Source organism: Oryza brachyantha, chromosome 4, assembly GCF_000231095.2.
Source record: "Oryza brachyantha chromosome 4, ObraRS2, whole genome shotgun sequence".
NCBI lineage: Eukaryota > Viridiplantae > Streptophyta > Magnoliopsida > Poales > Poaceae > Oryza > Oryza brachyantha.
The window spans coordinates 21,552,800-21,577,492 of NC_023166.2; the positions used below are offsets into that span (position 1 = coordinate 21,552,800).

General features: G+C 43.0%; 5 protein-coding genes across 5 annotated transcripts; 4 read left to right on the forward strand and 1 right to left on the reverse strand.

Moving 5' to 3' along the window:
- Window positions 1–1,968: 1,968 nt before the first annotated feature.
- LOC102716779 (PI-PLC X domain-containing protein At5g67130-like) lies at window positions 1,969–5,785 on the reverse strand. Its single transcript, XM_006653849.3, has 7 exons — window positions 5,509–5,785; window positions 5,295–5,432; window positions 3,727–3,825; window positions 3,328–3,625; window positions 3,035–3,258; window positions 2,840–2,926; window positions 1,969–2,734 (listed from the first exon to the last, which is right to left on the reverse strand). The coding sequence occupies exons 1-7, from the start codon at window positions 5,746–5,748 to the stop codon at window positions 2,408–2,410; spliced, it is 1,413 nt and encodes a 470-aa protein (XP_006653912.2). The 5' UTR covers window positions 5,749–5,785; the 3' UTR covers window positions 1,969–2,407.
- Window positions 5,786–6,371: 586 nt separating this feature from the next.
- Window positions 6,372–12,026, forward strand: LOC102707864 (probable receptor-like protein kinase At1g49730). Its single transcript, XM_006653008.3, has 9 exons — window positions 6,372–6,579; window positions 6,941–7,492; window positions 7,569–7,853; window positions 8,169–8,430; window positions 8,509–8,561; window positions 8,646–8,713; window positions 10,257–10,346; window positions 10,427–10,511; window positions 10,762–12,026. The coding sequence occupies exons 1-9, from the start codon at window positions 6,471–6,473 to the stop codon at window positions 11,289–11,291; spliced, it is 2,034 nt and encodes a 677-aa protein (XP_006653071.1). The 5' UTR covers window positions 6,372–6,470; the 3' UTR covers window positions 11,292–12,026.
- Window positions 12,027–13,027: 1,001 nt separating this feature from the next.
- On the forward strand, window positions 13,028–14,669 carry LOC102708149. Its single transcript, XM_006653009.3, has 2 exons — window positions 13,028–13,763; window positions 13,904–14,669. Exons 1-2 carry the CDS (start codon window positions 13,293–13,295, stop codon window positions 14,384–14,386), a joined length of 954 nt encoding a protein of 317 aa, XP_006653072.1. The 5' UTR covers window positions 13,028–13,292; the 3' UTR covers window positions 14,387–14,669.
- Window positions 14,670–17,399: 2,730 nt separating this feature from the next.
- On the forward strand, window positions 17,400–19,640 carry LOC102708432. The gene is made up of 3 exons (XM_006653010.3): window positions 17,400–17,582; window positions 18,174–18,645; window positions 19,174–19,640. Exons 2-3 carry the CDS (start codon window positions 18,187–18,189, stop codon window positions 19,327–19,329), a joined length of 615 nt encoding a protein of 204 aa, XP_006653073.1. The 5' UTR covers window positions 17,400–17,582; window positions 18,174–18,186; the 3' UTR covers window positions 19,330–19,640.
- A 1,148-nt stretch (window positions 19,641–20,788) lies between these two features.
- LOC102717063 (pathogenesis-related thaumatin-like protein 3.5) lies at window positions 20,789–22,241 on the forward strand. Its single transcript, XM_006653850.3, has 2 exons — window positions 20,789–20,918; window positions 21,136–22,241. Exons 1-2 carry the CDS (start codon window positions 20,867–20,869, stop codon window positions 21,933–21,935), a joined length of 852 nt encoding a protein of 283 aa, XP_006653913.1. The 5' UTR covers window positions 20,789–20,866; the 3' UTR covers window positions 21,936–22,241.
- The last annotated feature ends 2,452 nt before the right edge of the window (window positions 22,242–24,693 follow it).

Below are 24,693 nucleotides of genomic sequence, written 5' to 3' on the forward strand. Positions count from 1 at the left end.
CATGATTAAACATTATATTATATATGTATATGATCTTGGATATAATATTTTGACGAACAATGCTTATTGTACAGATAAGTGACTAAATTTAGAGAGTAGCATCTTACGATAGTTTGCTTAATATTAATAAATCTAGTAACAGTACTAACAGAATTGCTTTTCTATTAACCGATAAAGTTCAAATATTTAACTTAATACTATTAAAAATAAAAATAATTAGTGCTAACCCACGCCACGCTAGTGTAGTATCAATCACACCACGCGAGGGACAGTCCGCAACGCCAATCGCTAACTTGATCCTTGAGCCCAGGGATAAACAAACAAACACACAACAACATGACAGTAAATTAATTAAGCTACATACTGAAAACGTACGCTGCGAATGAGGGCCGAGTGACGACGAGTTTTCGTCACGTACGTGCTACATACTTGATAGGTGAAAAATACCTTTTTTATGTTATATTTATGGGCATGTGTCAGTGTGCGCCTATTTTACAGTTATAACTTGATGCCTTCAGCAAAGTGCAGGGGTACATACATGTGCATCCCCACATGGCGATGGTGGCCGGCACACATCTGCTAGACCACGTGTGTTTCGAAAGCCGCCCACTCCTAAAATATCTGCTCCTCCCAATGGATACTACTACTAGGCATTAGATAAGCCACGTATTCATTATAAACAAATAAATTTATATCATATTATCTTCTATCCTTTTTACCTTAAAGTTGTGGGCACACACGATCTCTTTGGTAATTTTAAATGTTTTATCGTTATTTTAATTTAATATACATTTTCCTTATGAAATTGTTTTAGGATAATAAATTTCGGTGAAAAATCCAAAATTAACTTTAAATTTTAGGTTGAATATTTGAATTTTGCTTACAATTATATAAGCGAAAAAAATATTATGCCAGAATTATTATTGAAAGCTTTTATTAGAAGAGAGTGGGCTCTCGTAATTACAGAATACATATTTAAATCCTAGATTTTATTTAAGTGCATTATTTTTTTTTGTCTAAAACTGACATTAACCGCACGGTTTTCAGTTACTGAAAACTCAAACCAAAAATTTGGTCCCACTCATTTCAGTTTCGATGTTGGTCAATTCGGTTCAGTTTTTTCGGTTCGGATCATCTTTTGCCCATGCCTAATCATATCGATGCACCTCAGCAAACGCATGCAGCTAAGGCCACCGTCCGTCTCGTGCCCGAAAATTTCATTTCGACTCTTAATTAATTATCCAATTGCATTGCGAGTGTAATATATCTTTTTCGGTATATGCAATAAGAGTATAGGAAATTACTGTACATCCACTTATGCTGGTTTTATTATGAGAGCATCAAGACCTTGTGCTCGGTGTTTGAAGGCTTCAAAGTCTCGTCTAACGATATTAGTATACTCCATTAGTCAGGGCACGCATGCATCAGTTTATTGAGCATTTCATTCCCACTTCCCAGTAACTCTAGATTTATAAACTTGAGTGGCCATATGCTGCCATCGTGCACTGCATCTTACGCAGCGGACCCATCATTTATATAGATATTCTCCCTTAGATTTTTTTATTTATTTAATATGATTGATTTTTATGTCTATGTTTGATTGTTCGTTTTATTTAAATATTTTGTCTAAATATATAAGATTATAAGTTATTTTTGAAATTTTTTAATAATAAATCAAATTGTAATAAAATGTTTATTAATTATACATATTTTTAAATAAAACAAAAGTCAACGACGTCAAATAAATAGCACAGTTTATTATTGTTAAGTAGGCCATCCAGGTTGTTAGTTGGCCTTAAGCCCTTAAATTGGCCCAATTGGGAAAGTTTGATTGGTCCGTGATGTATTAGGTGGTCCAACCGTCAAACACTATTCCTTGAGCTTCCAGTGATCCGTTCACATGCCGCTGGGCTTTAGTAGGGCAACTGGTATTAGACCACGAGCTTTCTCATAAGAAAAAAGTTCACTAGAAGTCTCTCAACTTAATGTCAAGTACATCTTAGATTTCTTAACATCAAAATCAGAAATGTGTATCTAAATTTATATAAATCGTTTAAAAAAGATCTCTCAGGACTTATTTTTTTTTGCTCGGTTTTGCTGACATGTCGTATAGTGGACCCCACATATGTCATTTTTTTTTCTCTCTTTCCTTTCTTTTCCCTCGTAGACAGTAACATGTGTCATTAACAACATGCATCCTCCCATGCATATGGTACAAGAATTACTCTACTACACCACCCATTACACTAGTTAATAAGTAGCCTAGGTATATAGTATATACACATACATGCCACACATAGCAGGAGGCCGGACATATAGCTGGATAGGATATGCATATGCATGCAGTCCATCGACGTGATATTCGTATGAAGTTATTAACGTCGATCATAGGCCCGATCAATCGATGTTAATTAATATAAGAGAGTGAAATGAGGAGGAGAAGAGATGGAACAAATGATCCAGAGAGGAAAGAGCTTGTGGACAGGCGGTTAGAGGAAGAAGAGGACGCTGTGCCGTCTGCTGCGGATGTGCCCGTCGACGCCTCCTCCTCTGCCCTCACGGTCACCGCTGTCTCCAATGCAATAGTAACCTTCTTCGGTGAACTTGGAGTCATCGTCTTTGGTGGTGCTGCCGCCGGTGAAATAATACTAGTGTCCGTCTCCGGTGGAGCCGCCGCCGGTGAAGTAGCAGCCGTCTTTGGTGGCAAGGCGCAGCGCCCGAACGGTGAGCCAGCCTGCGTAGCGTATATATATATAATACATTTGCATTGGACGTGTAAATGCATGGTTGGGTTAAGAAAAGTAACGATCGAGCAGGGGTAGGAGTGATGGAAGTGAACCTTGCAGTATGCTATGCTGTCGCAGCCGCACTGGAGACGGCCGTTCGCCACGTCCGTCGCCAACGGAGCTCCTCCGCCTCTGCTCCTCTGCACGTACGCATCTCTCGTCGGTCAGAGTCAGAGATGAAATAGAAAGCGCAAGCTCATCAAGAGATGGAGTAGATGCAAGTGTTGTGTTGTGTTGTGTAGGACGACCATGTAGAAATCGACGGCGATGTAATTGGGCCAGCGGTTGGCGGAGGAGTCGTAGCAGGTCTTGAGCTTGGCGACGAGGGGCGCGGAGTTGTTGCCGCACGCCCAGAGCTGGCTGGGGTTGGTGCTGAAGAAGTTCATCAGGATCAGCGACTGCTTGGTGGAGTCCATCGCCCGCGACTCCGACCGCTTCGGGCACGACCCGCCCACCAGCCCATCGTTCCCGTCTGCACATCCGCATGAGTCATCCGTGTCCGTGTGCGAGAGGAAGACGAAGAGGGATACACGTAATATACACTGGGTTTCGAGGACGTAGTCCCATTCGTAGGCCATGCCGTCGCCGTCCTTCCCCGGCTTGGACGAGAAGACGAGCACCCGATGGCTGTCGGCGATCATGTCCTTGAGCAGAGGCCAGTCGCCGCCGTCCTTGGGCATCTTCGCCGGCGGGAACACGAACTTGCTCAGCCCTGACGCGCGCAGCACCTTGCCGACTGAACCCCGAGCAGCGTAGTCCTCCACGAACAGCGTTATCACTTCCGACGGGTTGGACTCCAGGAACAACGCAATCTCCTTTAGCACATCCACTGCACGTTGCTGATCGACGAGACCAAATTAAACAACCACGCCAAGATTGTATGCCAGATTGGAAATAAAAAATGGATCGGTGTCTGCCTGTCGGTTAGTTAGTTAGTTACATAGGCAGCGAAGTTGTAGCATTTCCCGGCGAAGGAATGGCACAGCCACACATCGTTCTGGAAGTCATATGCGTCCAGCATCAGGCCCCTCACGCCGTTCTGCAATGCACTAGTAACATTCTCAGATGACATCCTCGTCGTTTGCGACATATTTATAAAAAAAATAATAATTTATAAATAAAACCCGTATATATATATATATATATATATATATATATATATATATATATATATATATATATATATATATATATATATATATATATTACCCGTGCTTCGCCACGGGGATAAAAGTAACCATTTTATTTAAAATTTTATTAAAATACATGACATATATATGTTATAGTTATAGACAGTTGAATTTTTTAAAAACATATACTCCATATCTATTTTAATAAATAATATTGCTAACTTTTTGACAGACGTTTAACCATTCGTCTTATTCAAAAAACTTACATAACTATCATTTACTTTTTAATAGATTTATTACTAAATATATATTAATTATAACTAACATTTTTTTCATATTTGTAAAAAAATTTGGACGATTAAACTCACATCAAAACGTTAACGACCTATTAAAATACAATGGAGTATAACCATCCCAAAAAAAAATATCAAAAAGCAAACATCACAAACAATATATCTAATAATAAATGGATGATACAATCTACATCGAGCATGGATTGGTCTACGACCGTCGGTGCATTACGTTCATATAAGATATATGTTTGCCTTTAAACAAAGCAACTACGTCGGTCGGATGGCTAGAGTCCAACACTGTCAAGGCATAGATCAGGGATCGAAATTCGAATCTTCCCCTCGACACACTTTTTCCCAATATTTTGCTGGAGGGCTGCGAACCGGCCAGCAAGCGAACGCTACGCGCAAGTGGGCCGCAAGGCCGCCACACATAGGCTGGCGAACGCGAGTGAGCCGTGAGCGCGTGTGCGTAGAGTTTATATATATATATATATTCCCAGCGATTTAAAGCAAAAACTGAAAAATAAATTATGATAAATAACCTATAAATTAACTTTAATTTTAATATTAAAAATTTAAATTTTAGCTTATAGCATAAGCAAAAGCGAAGAAACGAAGCCCTGAGTAATTGATTAAACAACATTGTTCTTTACAACCACTAACATGTAGTCTGCGTTCTTTTATGTAGATTATTTCTCGATTTTTGTGTATATGTTTGTCGAATTGGTAATTTTTTTTAAAAATCCATATAAAAGCTGATCATCTCATATTTTTAAAAATATATTTTTAACTTATATTAGTTAATTTTATTATTTATACGTGAAATATCTATCAAAAAATTGAATAATCTTTCGTTATCATCTAGCAAAAGCACACAGCATGTACAAATTTTGGCTTAGTGGGTGCGCACGTTGACAAAAGGAGCAATGCGTCGTGGGCAATGCACCTTGAGACGAAAGCATCAGCTTTTATCTTCTTTTACTTTTCCCTTGTGAGTACGTACGGAACAAGACCGTCCGTTTGTGAAGTGGTGCATGATTCGTCTAGCGGATAATAAATTGAGCAGAGAAAGAGAGGAGGAGCACCTTGAGCTGGGAGGTGATGGAGTCCTCCTGGTTGGGCGGCGCGATGATGGGTGCGCCGGTGCGCGAGGCGGAGCCCACGATGGCGAAGGAGTTGTGCGTGGTCAGCCATGTGTAGCGGTTGAACGGCAGCTCCGTCCCCTGCGACCAAAAAATCATCAATCAATTCGCCTGAGACGGCGACGACAACAACACGAGACGAACGGGACGGACGTACGCGGTGTTGCTTGGGGTCTAGAGGCGTCGTCCGCGAGCAGACGGGAGGTCCGGAGCCGGGCAGCGGGGAGCAGCTGGCGCAGCGCATCCCCGCGCCGCAGCCCGACGCCTCGCACTTGTCGCCCACCAGCGCGCCGGCCTCGGCCTCGGCCGCAATGGCCGCCGCCGCGAGCAGCAGCGGGAGGAGCGTCGCGCCGCCCATCGCAGGCTTCGCTTGGATTGGATTGCATTGGTGGTTCATGCGTGCCCGGCGCAGGGAAGGATAACCACCGGCCCGGCCCCCATGCAATGTTCGCGCCAAACACGGGGACGGACGCCTACTAGTAACTACAAATAGACGGACACGGCCAAGCTGCCCATGGCCGTCGATGACGTACAATAATCAATCAACGAGAGATTTTAGGTGGGTGCGTGCAATACGCGCACGCATGTGATGTGCAGGCAAGCGTCGTGCCCACTGACCAGTGCCCCAGTGGTGTGGCAGCACAAAGGCTGCCCCCCCTCCACTCGCCGATGGACTCCTCTACTGTTTGGCATTGGCCCAAATCCCGGCCCATCTCCCGGATCATCGTCAAATTCAACAATACCAAACTTTAGGTTACCAGCAAATTTTGCTCAATTTCTCTGCCTGCCAGGCTACCTCTTTTTCTTCGTCAAAAAAAAAAAGAGAGCCATATGACTGCATTTTTGGCTATGTTTGGAGCAGGTGCTACTACAGTAGCATGGCATTGTCACGGGGGAGACACCCAGGGAAAGAAAAACACGGAGCCCCAAACGCAGGGAAGAAATCCTTGTCACCCACCACCACCACCATCCCCCGAAAAAAAAATAAAGAAGAAAAAAAAAACATGGGCAGAAGCAGAAGCAGCAGCCAAAACCCTCCTCCTCCTCTCTCCCCCTTCCGCAGCAAGCAAAGCCCACACTGAGCTCCACAGCTCCCCTCCCCTCCGCGCCGCCATCCAAATGCCGGCGCTGCACCCCCGCCGCGGCCTCCTCTCCCTCCTGCTCCTGCTGCTCTCCTTCGCCTCCCCATTCCTCTTCTCCCCGGCCCCCGCCGCAACCGCCGTCGGAGGTCAGTTCCATTGCTCTCGCTCCTGCCTTCTCTATCGATCGATCGCCTTCTTTAGCATAGATAGTAAGGAGTGGTACATTTGTATTGTGATACGACTGTTCCTGGATCGAGACGCGCATGCTCACTGTAGTAATCAGGACCTGCCTTCCTGGTTTCGATGCCCGATTTCATCTTACCAAGCCGATCCACTCTTCTCCTCATAAAGCTAGTTGCTTTGTGCCAAAAACTGCACATTTCGTCTTCTTCTCACTAGATTCAATGCAGATAATCAGGCGCTTACCAGTTTTTGTACGTTTTCTGTTGCTTACCAATTATTTGTACTAGTTTTTTTCTCTACTGAAAGCAGCGCTCTTATGTACAGATTGCCCTTTGGATTTTAGTTGGGCCAACTTCACATCAGCTTCCATCGCATGCTCTGATCCCACGCAGCGGGCAGCATGCTGCAGATACATCAATGCATTCGTAGCCATCTCTATGTCTCGCTACGCCAATGCCACCGGCAGGCTGGGTGTCCCTCCGGCCTTCTCTGAGATATGTCTTAGCTCGGTATCGGAGACATTCAAGCTACGAGGAATCCCCACTGATGCCGACGTGTTCTGTGGGCTGGGACCCAAGATAAGGGTCTCATATCAGTGTGCTGGACGGGACACGGTGCTGGAGATGATGCAATCCCCAAATTTCAATGACGTTGTTGGAAGCTGCAGGGGTCCTCTCTCCTTGGACATCACTTGCAAGACTTGCTTGAATTACGGCATTGTTTACCTCCATCGCCTCATTGGCTCAGATGACAATGTCGGCCTTAGCGTCTGTCGCAACGCGGTTTTTGTCACGCTTGCAACTCAACAGGGCATTCTTTCATATGATGACATTGTCAAGTGCTTCTTCGGTGTTCAAGGAATCACAATGTTTCCAGGTATTACTAATTCACTACTGCTGCATTATCATTATGTTTAAAAGTTGGCTTCTCTGTAACTTTGGCAATGTACCAGGACCATCGTCTGTCACTTCGACTCCAGCTTCTTCTCCAAATGTAACAACTCCTGTTGATGCTCCAACTCCAAAGACCAAAAGTGTTCTGCAGAAACATCACCAACCTTACCGGATTACAGTCATTCCGGGGATAGGGATAGCGGTTATCTTGCTTGCTGTTCTGCTCCAACTTGTCTTAGTGATACTAATTCGTAGAAAGAACAGGGAATTGAAGGATGCAGACCTTCATATGCAGAATCCAGAAAATGCATTTTGTCAGAGTCAATCCTGGAGATGCCCAGAAGGTTTGTGCACACGATTGTATTCAACTAATCTATGTCTAACACCATAATTCATGTTACCTGTTAAAATGCTTAAAACTTGCGTAGGTTCTTATTTTACGTCGATAACAGCGTTTGTAAACTGCTTTGTGCATTCCTGTGTCAAGCTTGTTCTGTGAAAAAAGTCTAAGAAAAAACAGTTAGTTTGTTTACATTATTGTGCATTGACAAGGATGGCTTTGCTTGGGCTTTAGTTTGGCAGGCAGTAACAAAAACTGAAGAGATCACCTCATTATTCTTTTGTCTCTGATCCAAACCAAAGTGTTACCTTCTTTTCAGGTCAATCACCAATGTTTCAAAGGTACAGTTACAAAGAAACAATGAAAGCAACAAACAATTTCAGCACAGTTATTGGAAAGGGAGGTTTTGGAACTGTCTACAAAGCTCAATTTAGTGACGGATCTCTAGCAGCTGTAAAAAGGATGGACAAGGTCTCAAAACAAGCTGAGGAAGAATTCTGCCGAGAAATGGAGCTCTTAGCTAGGTTGCATCATCGCCATCTTGTAACCCTCAAGGGATTCTGCATCGAAAGGAAAGAAAGGTATGCATGCTTGTTTTCCTTTTGTCTTATTTTACTACTGTTCTTACAGTGTGGTCATGCTATATCTGTACTTGTCAGGTTCCTTGTCTATGAGTACATGGCGAATGGAAGCCTAAAGGATCACCTTCACTGTATGCTTTGTATATCTTGAATCTTCTGTACATATAATTTTTTCTTGAGTTGGTGTTAAAGCTGTCCAATTTGCATTGCTACAGCATCTGGAAGAAAGGCATTAAGCTGGCAATCTAGACTACAGATTGCAATGGATGTGGCCAATGCTCTGGTATGCTTGCTTTAGTAAATGAAACTGCTTCCTTGGCCTGATGAATGTCTTTTCATGTAGTTTAGTCAAAGCATGGGTTCATCATTGAGCAAACATACATCAAGTTATGTCTATCAACATTCAGCACTGCTCTAGCACCGGCAGTATTTACTACAGTTTTACTTAACTTTAGATGCATGCTCCTTTTTTGGTTTTACCTTTTGGACCTAGGTTATTAACATTATCTGATTTCCGTTAAGTGAAAATATTAAAATTGCCACAGAATATAGAAAAAAATGCACTTCATGCGACTAGGTGAAAAATCATTGTGGAATTTCTGATGAGAAGAAAACAGCTACTACTATAGAAGCATAGGCAGAAGTACATCCATTCGTCTTCTAGCCTCAAGAAGAAGTCATGACAAGTGACCACCCTCAACCTGAGGCCAAAAGCCTTTTAATTTCTCAGATAGCCCTACTAAAATTGGAGAAGACAGCAAATCCTTTTTTTAGAGATTGAGCCTCTCTGAAAGTCCTGTTTTGAAAATTGATGCAATGTACTCCCTCCAGTTTCATAATTCCTGCCGTTTTGGACAAGAATGTGGTGAAACTTTTTAAAATTTTGACTATTAATAACTTTAAAATATTTACTTTGAACACACTAGGACAACATGTATGGATAAGTCTTAAAAAGTACTCTAATAAAAGCAAACATTTATGTATTTTTGTATATATTTTAATAGAAAATCCAAGTCAAATGTAGATTTTGAAGACTATGCTGTTATCCAAAACGACAGGAATTAGCAAACTGAAGGGAGTACATTTTTTGTGTAGAACGTGATAGCATTCTTCCCCTTTCCGGGCTAAATTTCTAGGTGAACCACTGCTACAATAGCATGTAGGACAGGAGGACCAATCATTCTTGTTTGCATGGGAAGTATTGGTAGAATTTATTAACAAGGACATAATCTTAAGTTATAACTAGTATAAAACTACTGATCAGTAAATATTGTTCTGGTCTATGTATGTGGTCCTGCTGTATATAACTATGTCATTTGGCATGGTTGACCTTTTTTTTGAACCATTTGCTACTAAAGAAACCTTTAGCTGGCTGGAGTTATGATGATCTCTTTGCATTTCCACAAATTTGTTTTTGCACTTTCTACCCTTAAGGTTCGAAATAATCTGTCCATGGTTTTGAGAGAAGACATCACTGACTAGTGAATAGTGATACATAGTCAACTTTACTGATCTTGAAGTATTTGAACTTGTTTTGGATTGTAGAAACATTGCATGGAACTGGTAACTCCCAGCATGTTACCATGCTTTCTCCATCTGCATTCTTCTGGCTTGAGCTGGCATTGCTTGTTTACCTGCCATTATGTATGCACTTTGAAAAGAACCAGGGTTAAAATTCCTGAATTTTGTTGTCCGGAATTATAATTGAGTAGTTGAGCTATGCTCACTACGTTCCATTTATGTTTCATGTAATTATGCATATAACTTGCTTTTCTATACATCTTACCTGCACTATGGTGAAATGATCATGTTTCTACTTCATGCAGGAGTACCTCCATTTCTTTTGTAACCCACCACTCTGCCATAGAGACATCAAGTCGAGCAACATTCTTTTAGATGAGAATTTTGTTGCCAAGGTTTGCTCATGTGATGTGCTGATAATTTCTCGCTGTAATGATTTGCATTTGCTGAAAGTCCTGCTGAATCTTGCACATAGGTTGCTGATTTTGGGCTTGCACATGCATCAAGAACTGGTGCCATCAGCTTTGAAGCTGTCAACACGGATATAAGGGGGACCCCAGGTAAATTTTACAATGAATAACCATTCAGCAGATATTCAGATTTAGTACCTCAAAAGTCAATTTTTGTGAATTTAACCACGAATCTGCATTAAGTAACAGAAAACATATTGGCAGTAATTACTAGATTGCACTTCTGTAAAGTAGATTAGAAAAATGACACTCTACTGCTGTAATTTGGAGGAAACATCCACAGAACATTGAGGATCATTACCGATAGGTTTGCTCATCTCTCTTAATGAATCAACCGCAGGGTACATGGATCCTGAATATGTGATAACTCAAGAGTTGACAGAGAAGAGTGATATATACAGCTATGGTGTGCTCCTACTTGAGCTGGTTACTGGGCGGAGAGCAATCCAAGACAGCAGGAATTTGGTTGAGTGGGCACGGGGACACTTATCGTGTGGAAAGATAACACCTGAATTCGTGGACCCAACGATCAGGGGCTTGGCTGACATGGATCAGCTGCATTTGGTGGCTAGCATTGTCCAATGGTGTACACAGAAAGAGGGCCGGGAGAGACCTTCCATTAGACAAGTGCTCAGGATGCTCTCGGAGAGGCTGGATCCAGGGAATGGCAGCTTTGGCGAAGGCATGGAAGATGCAGAGGGAGGATTTTATCCTAGAAATAGCAAAGGCAGCGTCCACCGAAACGAGCTGATTCCCCACAGTGGTGACATGAGGTCTCTCCATTCCTCGTCGAGCACAACAAGATCCTATTGCAGCCGCAGCATGTTACTTGAAGGTGGCCAGGCTCACTCTCCACCAGAAACCCTATGACTCCACTTCCTTGCGGTTCAATTCTAGCCATGAGATTTTGCTATTCTTAATGCCTCTCTGCTGAGTACGTGCTTACTGTGAAGCAAGTCAAAGCGTCCAACTTATACCAAGATTCGCTTCTGATGATCAAAATGGAGTTCTGTAAGCCGGCTATTCTTGTGAAAGTGAATTGGCAGATCGTATGACGTGCAATACTGCAATTTGCTGTGTAGTGTGGTTGGTTGGTGTGCCAAAGTCAGAAGGCAGAAGCAAAGACTATTGGGTGATCCTGGAAGCGAAGCAAAACCATGCATGCACATATATGGTGTTGCAGATTATTTTGCCGGATCTTCTGTTCTGGTTTCAGAATTGTGTAGTTTGCATTCTTTATAGCTAGAACTGTTGTCCAGTTACTTCGATGGTGTGCTTTCTCTTGTTTTCTCTGAGACGACGTCGGTGTTGCCTTTGGCAGATGGTTGCAAGCAGCACGAGGTTTTGGGGCTAGTGGACAGAAAAGAAACCCAGACAACCTTGAGATCCCATCCTTGCATTCTGATGATGGATGCTCCTTTTCTTTTTTTTTTTTTCTCATTGCTGTTAGTTGTTGATGAGATGGTGATGGGAGATGATGGCTGGTCAGCGGTAGGTGCCGCACATTGTCTTTTAATTATTCGTGTCAAGTGATTAATGGTGGTTGGAATACACTCTTAGACACATATGTTACATGTGATTGCTTGCAGTGAAGCTTTCTTGAGTTTTGACCATAAGGTGAGTGAGCACATACTTACTGCCAGTAGGTGTGTTTGACTGTAGCAAGTGAGAGGAGGGAGAAAGAGAGTGAAAGCGGGGGAGAGTTGAGATCCAGCGGGACAGATGGAAATGGAAGAGGACAGGTTGTGAGCTGGCTGGGAAAGCCAGCTTCACATGAACTGTCGTCCATCCCGTCCGGTTCTCATGGCGCGACTGACGAATCGCGGCACATCATCGTCACATGGCTATACCAGTGCCGAGTTCCGTGTAACATGCAACTACCACTTTATACTCTACCACGCAAATAAAAAAATTCACCCTTTGTCCATCCCTACAGAATACATACCACTCCACAGCCGTGTTTTCAGTAGGTTTAAACGAAGTGAAAAATATACCAGTGATTAATATTTTATTAAATAATTATTAACTAAAAACTTTTAAAAAATATTGATAAGATTTCTTAGACTACTTTTGTATAAAAATATTCTATTTAACATTTTAAAAAACATACGCACGAAAAAAGAATAGAATCTCGGTTACGGGGGTGTTTATCTTTTGGCTTATTTTAGGATTAAGCGAAACAACATATTTAAAAAAATAATTTAAAGTACGATATAAAATCTAAAATCTAAGACTGAAAAATAAAGTACGATATAAAATCAAATTAACTCTAGATTTAAAGTAAAAATTTAAATTTTAGCTTATAAACATAAACAAAAACGAAAGATATAGAATTACATATGAAAACGAACGCGACCTAATCTAGTATACTAGACAATATATTAGCATAAGCAAAGCAAAGTTATTACTGCGGCTACTTCCATTGCATAAAAATATATAAAGTGTGTGCTACTCTCCTTGAGAACATTTTTCAGTCTAAAGAAGATTATGCATTGCTAGAGTAAGGTAATTATACTCGACTAGTAGTGCTGGGGTAGTATCTGAAAAGATTAGTTGGCGTCCACGGTCCAAAGAGGAGAGGAGAGGAGACTCCACCGACGCTTTGATCCAACTAACACGCTGCTGCTGCTTCGTTTGCTTTCCATTCTTTAATTAGCCGCTGCCTTCCTGCTTCGTCACGTACTAGTACTCCACTGTACTAGCACTAGCACTACCACTCACCATCACTGCATTAGATTTAGGAGGAGTAGGAGTCGCATTTGCATCTTTCTCTAATTATCACTCGTCATTAGCTAGCTAGCTCGTAGTAGGAGAGAGCAGAGGCAGAGAAGCAAGCAAGGACCCGGATAGATCAAGAAGAAGAAGAGGAAGATGCACGCCAAGACGGACTCGGAGGTGACGAGCCTGGCGCCGTCGTCGCCGCCGCGATCCCCGACGTCGCGCGGCGGGCGGCAAGCCTACTACGTGCAGAGCCCGTCTAGGGACTCGCATGACGGCGAGAAGACGGCCACCTCGGTGCACTCCACGCCGGCCCTCAGCCCCATGGGATCGCCGCGCCACTCCGTCGGCAGGGACTCCTCCTCCAGCCGCTTCTCCGGCCACCCCAAGCGCAAGGCCGACAAGTCCTCCGGCCGCAAGGGCGCCCCGCCCGGCAAGGGCTGGCAGGAGATCGGCGTCATCGAGGAGGAGGGCTTCCTCGACGACGACGACGAGCGCAGGGGCATCCCCAAGCGCTGCAAGTACTTCCTCATCTTCGTCCTCGGCTTCGTCGTCCTCTTCTCCTTCTTCGCCCTCGTCCTCTGGGGCGCCAGCCGCTCCCAGAAGCCACAAATCGTCATGAAGGTAGGCACCGTCGACCTTTCTTGCTTCCAACAAATCGAGAAATACTGCAACTTTTTTTGATTCGCAATCGCAAGATAGATGGAGGCCGGGAAAGAAACCAATTTTACTGACCAACTCACTGTTGCTTTACTGTGCTGCAGAGCATCACGTTCGAGAACTTCATCATCCAGGCGGGCACGGACGCGTCGCTGGTGCCGACGGACATGGCGACGACCAACTCGACGGTGAAGTTCACCTACCGGAACACGGGCACATTCTTCGGGATCCACGTGACGGCGGACCCGTTCCAGCTGTCGTACAGCCAGCTGACGCTGGCCTCCGGCGACCTGAACAAGTTCTACCAGGCTCGGAGCAGCCGGAGGACGGTGAGCGTGGGGGTGACGGGGAACAAGGTGCCTCTGTACGGCGGCGGGCCGACGCTGACGGCGGGGGGAGGGAGCAAGGGGAGCAGCAGCGTGGCGCCGGTGCCGATGATCCTGCGGACGACGGTGCACTCGCGGGCGTACGTGCTGGGGGCGCTGGTGAAGCCCAAGTTCACCCGCGGCATCGAGTGCAAGGTGCTCATGAACCCCGCCAAGCTCAACAAACCCATCTCCCTCGACAAGGCCTGCGTATACCTCTAATCTAATTAAGGATGGATTATTCATGCTCCTTCGCCGATGATTACTCCTAGCTTTGTCTTTCCTCATCTGTGCATTCTTTCTTCTTCATTTCTTCCTTCCTCCTCCTCCTCCTTTTTTTTCGCTGATCGATCCAGCCATCATATATGTATGTACTGTATTTCCCAGACAGATTCGTTACTATACCAAACGATCAATTCTTTGCAAATCAATGAGAACACGTGGAATTATTAATTCAATGATAATGGATTACAAACAGATGAGTGAGCATGCAATTTTCGGTGGTTGCTGCGGCTGTTCCTCTATAGAGCCAGTGCCACCTTTATTCACAATATGGTTGTTGAAACTTGCAACTAGTGTTGCAGTCCAATGATTGCTGCAGTAAGTATGATCAATCAATCGGTGGATCCATCGCTGTGCACCTTTTTGAGCTAGCTAGCTAGTGAAGATGTACTGTACGTCTGTAGCATTATGAATCGTTGGTTGTGGAAAATCAGGGAGGAGGACGACGAATAATTCAAGCAGTCACTGTCGTCGAGCAGAGCAGCAAGAATGCAGATGATTAGTGTCTGATTGATATATAAAGCTGGGCTTTTGCCACTCTAAAGCTGAAGGAATAGGCTCATGACTTCCTCAACTATCGTATCTTTGATTCGTATTCCTCGACCTCAAAACTAAATATAATGACTGCCTTAGCTATTAAAACAACACAAAATAACAAACTAGATATAATGACTACCTCAACTTTTATAATCTCTAATAATATTGATAATGGTTTTAGCTGACATAGCGCCCAATTGACAGCCCGTCATTAAAAAAAGCAGGAAAAGGAATAAGGCCAACATGTCATCCATATACTTGTCTCTTTTCCTTCGATATACTTTCTTCTCGACGGCAGCAGATCAACGAACATGGGCGGTAGCAAGGTGGAAGCGACGTAACCAAGAAATTGAGCTCCTTGCATTCGTACACCTCCACTCTATCTCCCCCCTTAGCCTATCCAGACATGGCTACAAGGCGACGGTGGAGGCATCCAAGGAAGGAGACACATTGGCAAGCTATGCCCTTGCCGCTACTTTTCTTAATACCCATCATCGCCAGTCCTCCCCACTTACCACCCCTACTGTTTAGGACCCTGTTATCATCGCAACTTCACCCCAGGCGCATATATATATATATATATATATATATATATATATATATATATATATATATATAAAGCGGTACCGATTCCACCAACGTTTTTCGTCCGTCGGTCATGTGGGCTGACCTGGCCACGCGTGGGCCGTCGTCATGGACCGACCAATGGCGCTGTCGCTCTCACTCTGGCTCGCTGGCTGGCTACGGCCGCGCGTGGGCCGTCGTCCTAGGTTGACCAATGGCATGCCCTCTCGCTCGCTCGCTGGCTGGCTGCTGCGTGGGACGAAGCGGAAGGCGTGCGGGGGCGGTCCGACCATGCCGTGCGTGGGCCTTTGCGTCTCATCCACACAGCGGGACGAGTGGTGGATGCAGCATAGGTTTTTTCTTTCTTTCTTTCTTTGCTTCCTTTCCTTTCGCCTCATCAACGTTGCATTGTCGGCGAGTGCTCTTTCTTCTTTATAGACTACAGCAGGAGTATAGTACATTACTCTGTTCGTCTTGGTGTGTTTTGGGCTTTAACCAATAAGTTGCTTTATCAATATAGTGTCATCAGTGTGACATAAAAGTATAGTGAAGTAATATAGTAATGCCAATTTTAAGTCATAAAAATTACTCCCTCCAATTTAATTACTTCTTGTAATTTTGAATAACCATGTGATCTCCAAAATTCGTGTTTAACTATAATTATATATAATAGATAAATGCTTTTATTTTTATTAACCACTCCATCCGTTTCATAATGTAAGATTTTTGACTTTTTTATTGTAATGTTTGAGCATTCGTCTTATTTAAAAAATTATAGAAATATTATTTATTTTTCTTGTGACTTACTTTATTATCAAAAGAACTTTAAGCATGACTTTTTATTTTTTATATTTGTATTAAATTTTTGAATAAGACGGATGATCAAATGTTACCACTAAAAAATTAAACATCTTATGTTATGAAACGGAGGTAGTACTTTTTTATAAACTCCTGTTGTTCCCGTGTCTTCAAACTCCTGTTGGACGGATACTTTTTCTTGGATTACAATATGAGAATGTTCTTTTCCTTTTTTATTTTTCTTGGATAAGGTATCTCGTTTTACGTACCTCGTGAAGGAGAGCGAGAGAGAGGACATGGGCCACTATAAGAGTCCAACCTTCTTATATTTTCCATCCCTATATTTGAAATTGTCTATTTTTCGTATTAAAAAATTCAAGCTCAAATACACAATCAAAAAGAGACATTACATGTCACCAAGCATGGGACAATCAAGCATTTTTACAATTTTTCAACTTTTGTTTAAGTTCGTTGCAACGCACGGGCATTATTGAGTCATATTACTATAAGCTAGATTATTATAACTTGCAGTAGAATAAGCTGTGAGTTGTTTCTTTCCTAGATTATTAGAGCTTAGATTATTAGGTTTGCAAGACTAAAGAGGGAGTGTGGTGGCATGGTGGGTAATTTTTCACCCAATAATCTGGAAAAAGCTCACATAAATAAGTTTATCAGATTATAATAAAGTCACTTCAATAAGTTGTCTATTTCTTTCAGCTTACTACTAATAATCTAGATTATAATAATTTCAAATTAAAAGAAACATGGCCTAAGACGGTATGGAAGAATTAAGACAACCATTTGTGTTTAAAAAATTAATAATAAAAAATATGATGGACATTTTATACCACTAACAACCGTTAGATTTGGTCACTGTAGCACTCCTAATACGTGATACCATTATAATCACGATGAATACTTCATTTGTCATGGGATGATTTTCAGTTAATTATAATTACGTTAAAACTTTTCAGTCACCTGAAAAGACCAATACGCCCCCAGCGCAGCGTAAATTCTCTTGCTATTCAAGGTTACCACTTACCAAGATCGTTCTTTTCTCCGTCCTCTCTTATCTCCCGTACGCGCCAGGGACACCTAGCTACAGCCGCACGGTGGCGGCCGGCCGGCCGCCGAGCTCCCCCCTCCCCCTCATCTCTCTGCCTTGCGGCTGCCCAGGAAGGCTTCCTCCCGGCGCCTGCGCCGATCTCCCACGAGCAGGGGCGCTGCATCCTTACCGGTGAGCATCCATCCATCCCTTACGCAGCCACATCCTCTTTCTCATCTTTCTCTATCCACGAACTTGTTTTTTTGTCTTCTGGAATTTGCATCATGAACCCTAGATAGGTTCTCTTTCGGATCTGGATTAGTTTGCCTTAATAACCTTAAGGGACACTAATAACAGTTTTTTTTTTCCTTTTGTTCCCAAAAAGTTTAATTCCTGATTTCCGTAGGACGCAGTTTAAATGTTTAATTCCTGGTCGAATCTTGAAGGGGAGAAAAATATTGCCTTCCAATTGGTGCCTCTATCCATGATTTCTGCATGAGCTTGTGATGTTTTTTTTTCTTATTCCAAACCTAATAGTTAGGGACTAGATCGATCTCTATTTCGAACTGACGAGTGTTAGTAATGATAGTGTCACTAGTGTGTATGTTCAGTGTGCCATCTCTTTTTTCCCTTCTTAAGTACTGCTATGCTTTTATACAGTGTGATTATTTTATTATTGTGACGAAGAAAATGCTATAGTCTCCTATAGCGCTTATTTCTTGATGCTTGCACATATACCTTAGAGTTTTGACTAATCGTTGCAACTTGCTCTTGTTACGACAGAACTCAGACTTGCATGGCGACATGCGATGAAGATGCTAAGAAGGCGTACGCCGATTTCGAGAAGAAGATCAAGAGGACGATATACATAGATCATCTTTCCCCTCAAGTGACGAGCTCAGTAATTAAAGCAGCTCTTGCCCAATGTGCGAATGTTGTCGATGTGGAGTTTATTGTTAATTACACGATCCCGTATGATATTCCTTCTGCTGCATTGGTTGAATTGGATGATGAAATACAAGTTAAGGCTGCATTAGGCTTGATGAATGATTTCCCTTTCATAATTGGTGGAATGCCAAGACCAGTAAGAGCTACCTGTGCAAAGCCCGAGATGTTTCGGGAGCGCCCTCCTCGCCCTGGCATGAAGAAAGAGTTCCGGTGGGTAAAACAAGAAGATGGAAAGGAGTATGAAGGAATGAAAAAACTGAGGGTCCTTGCAAAAAGGCAAGAAGTAGAAAATATGGCACTCATAAAGGTAACATAGTTGATTTGTGAGCTATGACTCCTTTTAGATGAGCTGTGTGTATGACTGCCTTCTAATCATATTTTAAGAATCACCATCTTATATCTGTTTTATTCTCACTACGACTTAAAAACCATAGTTTCTGAGTAATATTCCCCTGTCATGAACTAGTTGGCAGAGCCTGTGTCAATCTGAATACCATAATTTTTGCACATATGAGTATAGTTATTCTGAATGATGAACAATTTTGTTAACCTGTAGAATGTCTGCATATAATAAATATGCTTAAACTACTGATTCTTCTTGTATCTTGTAATTATAAATGGAAGAGTAATTATAACCATAAACATGATTGGGCAACTATTACGCGCTTGCCCGGCTGTTGTTAGTCCGCTATTGTGTTTGTGCCAGTTTCTTTATGGTGGTAGGACAGTATTTTGGGATCTTGATGCTGTATGGTGATAAATATGTTGCCGTTGTTTGATATTGATATGGATATGAAACATGGCATTGATGTGTTTGTGTTTGTGTTCCTGCCAGAATCAAATGGAAGAGGAGAAGGAGCTGGCAAAGCAGCAGCAGGAATTACTTGATGCAAATTACAAGAAGTATGACATGCTGGAGAATGTCGTACAGAACGGAAATATGAAGAGCCTGGCTCACCATTATGGAGTCGGCTTGGCCGATGAGTTTTGACAATCCAATTCATGAGCTGCTTGCTTCTCTAATAAGTCTGGTCTAGTTTCCAGAGGAAGCAACATGTCTAATAACCCTCTCTCTCTCTCTCTCTCTCTCTCTCTCTCTCTCTCCAGGCCTATAGGGCATTAATCATGTGAATGTGCGAGGTCAATTATGCAATGACTAGGTTGAGGCACGCATTAGGCGTGAGAAAAGGCATCCTGTGTGTAAAAATAGTTGGCTGCCATAATCTGAGGGGCTATCCCTTCAGCCCTTGTGATTCTGTGATGCCGAGCGGAAATGATTATCAAAACTTGTTTACCATTGAACCGTGTTTTTTCTTGCTTAGCTTCAGAGTTGTGAACACCTCTACTCGTCCCCTGAAGTGAGATTTTTTTTTTTCCTGAAAGCAAGCCAGCCTAGCTGGTGTTATATTAAGCCAAGGAAGAATATTTACAGGATCACCAAATGGTGATGAGTCTGAGCCTAGAAAACCAAAAGAAGAAAAAGAAGTTAGCATCAACCCTACCCAAAGATGAACTAAAGGATCACCAAAGGCAGTATTCTCGCAAGATCTGTCGCTCCACACAATACCCATGTTCCCATTTCGTCTTTGATTTTGCTCACTGCCTGCTGCATCTGCATTTCTTCGTTATTGAACATACTCATGTTTCTTTCACAGCAAATTTCCATCCAATGAGGATGTGAGCTGTTGTGAGCGCTTTGGTCTTTGTCTTGTCTCCATGGTGTGTTCTCGAGCACCACCTATCCAGCAGATTTTGTTCAGGATCATGACCCAAGTTGTATGGTGCAGCTTGTGCTAGCTATGACCTTCTCCCAAATCTCACGTGTGAAGATACATTCTTTGAAGAGATGCTGGGATGTCTTGTAAATTCAGTGGCTAGGGGCCCTTCTGAACTCATGAGATCATGAGATATACTGTATTAGTTTCAGATCAGAGGCCAACTAGAGGTAATGTATCGGGTTATACAAATCAAACTTTTGTAATATTTTTCACCCAGAGGAGCTTATTAGATTATAGTAATCTATGATCTAAATTAATAAGCTGACATAATAATCTTATTGTTTATTTTAGATATTTCTATAGTTCAGATTACAATAATCTTAAACTAAGACAGACGTTGACCGATCGAAAGAGCTAGCAGCTTATACTGGATGAGGTTTTATGTAGTTCACCCCTGATCTCGCTCCATGTTGTGGCTAAATAGGTATGGAGGAGTTTAGCACGAAAGTGCAGCGTGTGGGGATCGAGGGAGGGGAGGGGTTCCCCTCTCCTGCACTGCAAGCAAAATGTTTTTGATGAGTTGCTTGCTGCTATGGCCATGCCTTTCCCGCCCTACCTCTCGCACGTATTCCTTCCTCCTCCTCTCATGCATCAATTCCCTTCTTTCCTTCTTCTCGTTGTATATATATGTGTGCAAAGTGTTAACATGCATGCTTCAGCCGTCATCGACGACTCTCATGCCTTTCACTCGCTGTAATTTTTTTTTTGTTTGATCTGATCGAATTTGTAGCTAGTGACTAGTGATTAACAATGGCTACAACTCTTGTGTGCTTGTCTCTGGTCCTCCTTTGCTTTTTGTCAGGTAATACACCACATTGTACAAACTACTGATAAAGTTTTCGTTGTTTTTTCTTCTTTGAGATGAAAAAACTGGTGGATCTCCATATATATATATGCATGTCATGGCAGCCGGCATGATGTGTTAGGCAACAAGCCAGCCATCGTGCAAGCTAGTTTTTGTTTCGGTCCTTGAAGGTAATTATTGATGAATGACGTGGCACATGTATGGATATATGCAGGTGGTGGCGTGAGAGGCGGCGAGTCGCTCCGCGTGTTCACCATCATAAACCAGTGCAAGACGGTGGTCTGGCCGGCGATCACGCCCGGCGAGAGCTTCGGAGGCGGCGGGTTCGCGCTGCGGCCGGGGCAGTCGATGGTGTTCACGGCGCCGGTGGGGTGGTCGGGGCGCATCTGGGGGCGGACGGGGTGCAGCTTCGACCAGGCGGGCAACGGGTCGTGCGCGACGGGGGCGTGCGGGACGGCGCTGCAGTGCGGCGGGTCGGGCGCGACGCCGGCGACGCTGGCGGAGTTCACGCTGGCGTCCAAGGACTTCTACGACGTGAGCCTGGTGGACGGGTTCAACCTGCCGATGGTGGTGCGGCCGCTGAACGGGCAGGGCAACTGCACGGCGGCGGGGTGCGACGGCGACCTGCGGGAGAGGTGCCCGTCGGAGCTGGCGATGAAGGTGGGGGGGCGGACGGTGGCGTGCCGAAGCGCGTGCGACGTGTTCGACACCGACCAGTACTGCTGCCGGGGGCTGTACGGCAACCCGTCGACGTGCCAGCCGACGTTCTACTCCAAGAAGTTCAAGGACGCGTGCCCCACCGCCTACAGCTACGCCTACGACGACCCCTCCAGCATCTTCACCTGCTCCAACGCCGACTACACCATCACCTTCTGCTCCAACACCAAGCGCTCCGTCTGCACCTACCACAACAATCGCCTCATCTGCAGCGCCGCCTCCACCCCTGCTTCTTCGCCCTTCTTCCTCCTCCTCCTCCTCTTCACTTTTCTCGCTCTGCTCCGCTTTTCACTCTAATACCTTCTTCCTCGCTTCATCTTCATTCTTCAAACACAACACAACACAGCTCAGCTGCTGTGCTACTTTCATCGCATTTGAGATCTGTGCATACTCCCTCCCATGTCAATACATGTAGATGTATACTCCTCCTCCTCCTATACATAGTAGGCAGGATCTACTTACTATATGGAGTGAAACAATCAAGAACAGGGGATGTTGCTTGAGATCACGATGAGCGTTAGAATATAAGTAAAATCCAATACGAATAGTCCTTAATAAATGAGGAATATGTGTACATGGAATAATAGTTGAGGATAAAATAAGAAGAGTTTTTAATGAAAAGTAATTGATTGGATAATTAATGCTATGAATAATATTAGGAAAAAATTATATTTTCATATAAGATTCTAACCCTAAAAATGATTACATTTTGAAATGGACAGAGTAGGCTGCTACAGAGGCGCGGCGGTGGCGTCTTGTATCAAATTAAAGCGCGTCGAGATGAGATGAGATGAGACGGGAGATGATGGATGGTGAATTGGTGACAGTCTTGGGCGGCCATGGGAGAGGACTTCAACTTGTAAAAATCCGCTTCAGCCCAGCACAAATCAGTCCAACTAAACTCATAGGGCAAATGGATACGTGGCCCATACGGTGGCACTTTTCCAAAAGAGCCCCTGTTTCACAAGAAAAACTCTTTCAAACTACAGAGGAGATTGCAGGTCATCTAAATGGTAAAAGAATTTTTTTAAAAAAAAAACACGATAGATTAATGTACGATATTCCCTGCATGTTTTAATAGACGATATCGTTGAATTTTTGGCATACTTTTGACCATTCGTCTTGTCTCAAAAATTACGTGCAAATATGCTAACATGTAAGTCATAATTAAAATATATTAAAAAATGAATTTGATCACAATAAAGTAAATGATAAATACATAATTTTTTAATAAGACCAATCATCAGGCATTTGTTATCTCTTAAAATATGGAGGGTGTATTATAGATTACAGATTTCCAAAAGACAAATAACTAGTACTCTGTTCGACCCAAAATAAATTCCAACCAAATTATCTGTCCCACAAGAAAATGTTTTTTGAATAACTATTTCATCGAAATTTTAGAAACTGGGATACAAGTTTATTAGAATTTAAGAAAGTAGGGTAGAGGGAAACATCGACCTCTGTAAGGTTAGTTTGGACGGGATATTTCTAGAACGATTCTTAGGTTGACTAACTAAGTAATCTCAGTCAGGTTGAAGCAAAATTAAGAATGTACTTGGATTGCTGTACGTTTGCAGATTCGAGAAATCGAGAATGTACTATTCCAGCTTGCAACCTGCATTGCCTATAGGCTATCAACGGAAGATGAGATGTGTTGCTTGCGATGATCGATCGAAGTCGAACAGCGGCCAGGAGGACCACAACTAATAAGCTTCCAGATGCCAAAGAAAAGGTCTTCCCCTTACACTTTTATTAATAATTGTTTGCTACGATCCTCCATCGTGGACCGCAAGTGAAGTAGTCTTCCTACACTACAGTAATATCAAGCTATCAACTCTGTCAGCAAATAGAACCGCCAGTGATATATGGAGAGAATTAATGGATTTAGCCAAAAATGTAGCAGTCGTAGTACAAATCCGTATTAGGGAGTATAATGGAAAAACGATGATAATGACTATGGCTAGTGTAAGATATGATGTGTAATCTTGTAGCTGGTTTAGTTTTATTCAAAATAAGTGAGTTTGACATGCGCTGTGTTCGCAGGGAGTTCAGATCGTAGAATTAGTCAGACAGTTTTTTCGTCTCTGTTTATTAGTCAAGTCGTAGCCAAAATTTTGCTAGGATTGATCATGGGATGGCGCGGTCCAGTCGGATCTGGGCGGAATTTTGTGGAAGTTTTCAGTTGTAACAAACTCCTAGAGTTCCGGGTGTAAATAACAGCAAGATGAACCTCTGTTCTTCTGTTACTGTTCATCAACCTACAATTGTCAGAAACAGAGCAACTAAGCCGGTAGGTTAGCCACAAAATACAACAAGATAAGAGTAGTACTGATCAGTGAAAGGTTTTGTTGGGTCAGCAAAAGCAGCTTGATGACCTCAGTCAGCCTGAGTGTGAGATCCTGAGGACAGATACGCCTAGCTCAAAGACACTTGACCAGCTACAACTACAAGCATGCTTGAAGAGGACGGAGCAGGAGCATCGATCATGGCATGGCAGCTAAGAGCATAATAACATAGCATGCCACATGCATATATTTTCAGTGCATTGCATCTTCTTCCTATCCATGCAGTACAACAATATTGCAGATCTGTGTAGCTATGCCATGATCATCAATCACGACCAGCCCCCACAAGGAGTGATGGATGGAGCTAAATTCATGCTGCATGCATGGACTGAATTATTTCCTCGATCTCCGCGTGTCACTCGCTAGAGCTCGTCCTGGACTTCAGTTCAGATACTACGTTACTAGTACTATTCCAGTCCTATATGGACATGAGGTAGTATATTTGTTGCCTATATATAATTGCATTGAAGTGCCTGTCTTTATGTTATATAGAGCCTTTTAAACGTCTTTAAAAAATATATTTAAGGTACAATAGTTTTTAGTGTAAAAATTTAAGTATCCCGAATAAAATTTTACACTAAAATTTTTTGATACCTCAAATTACTTTTTAAGGATGATAAAAAAACCCGTATATATATATATATATATCGTTCTTGACTGGATTAGCAAATGACGACAGGGATTAAGATTAGCTGATTAGGATGCAC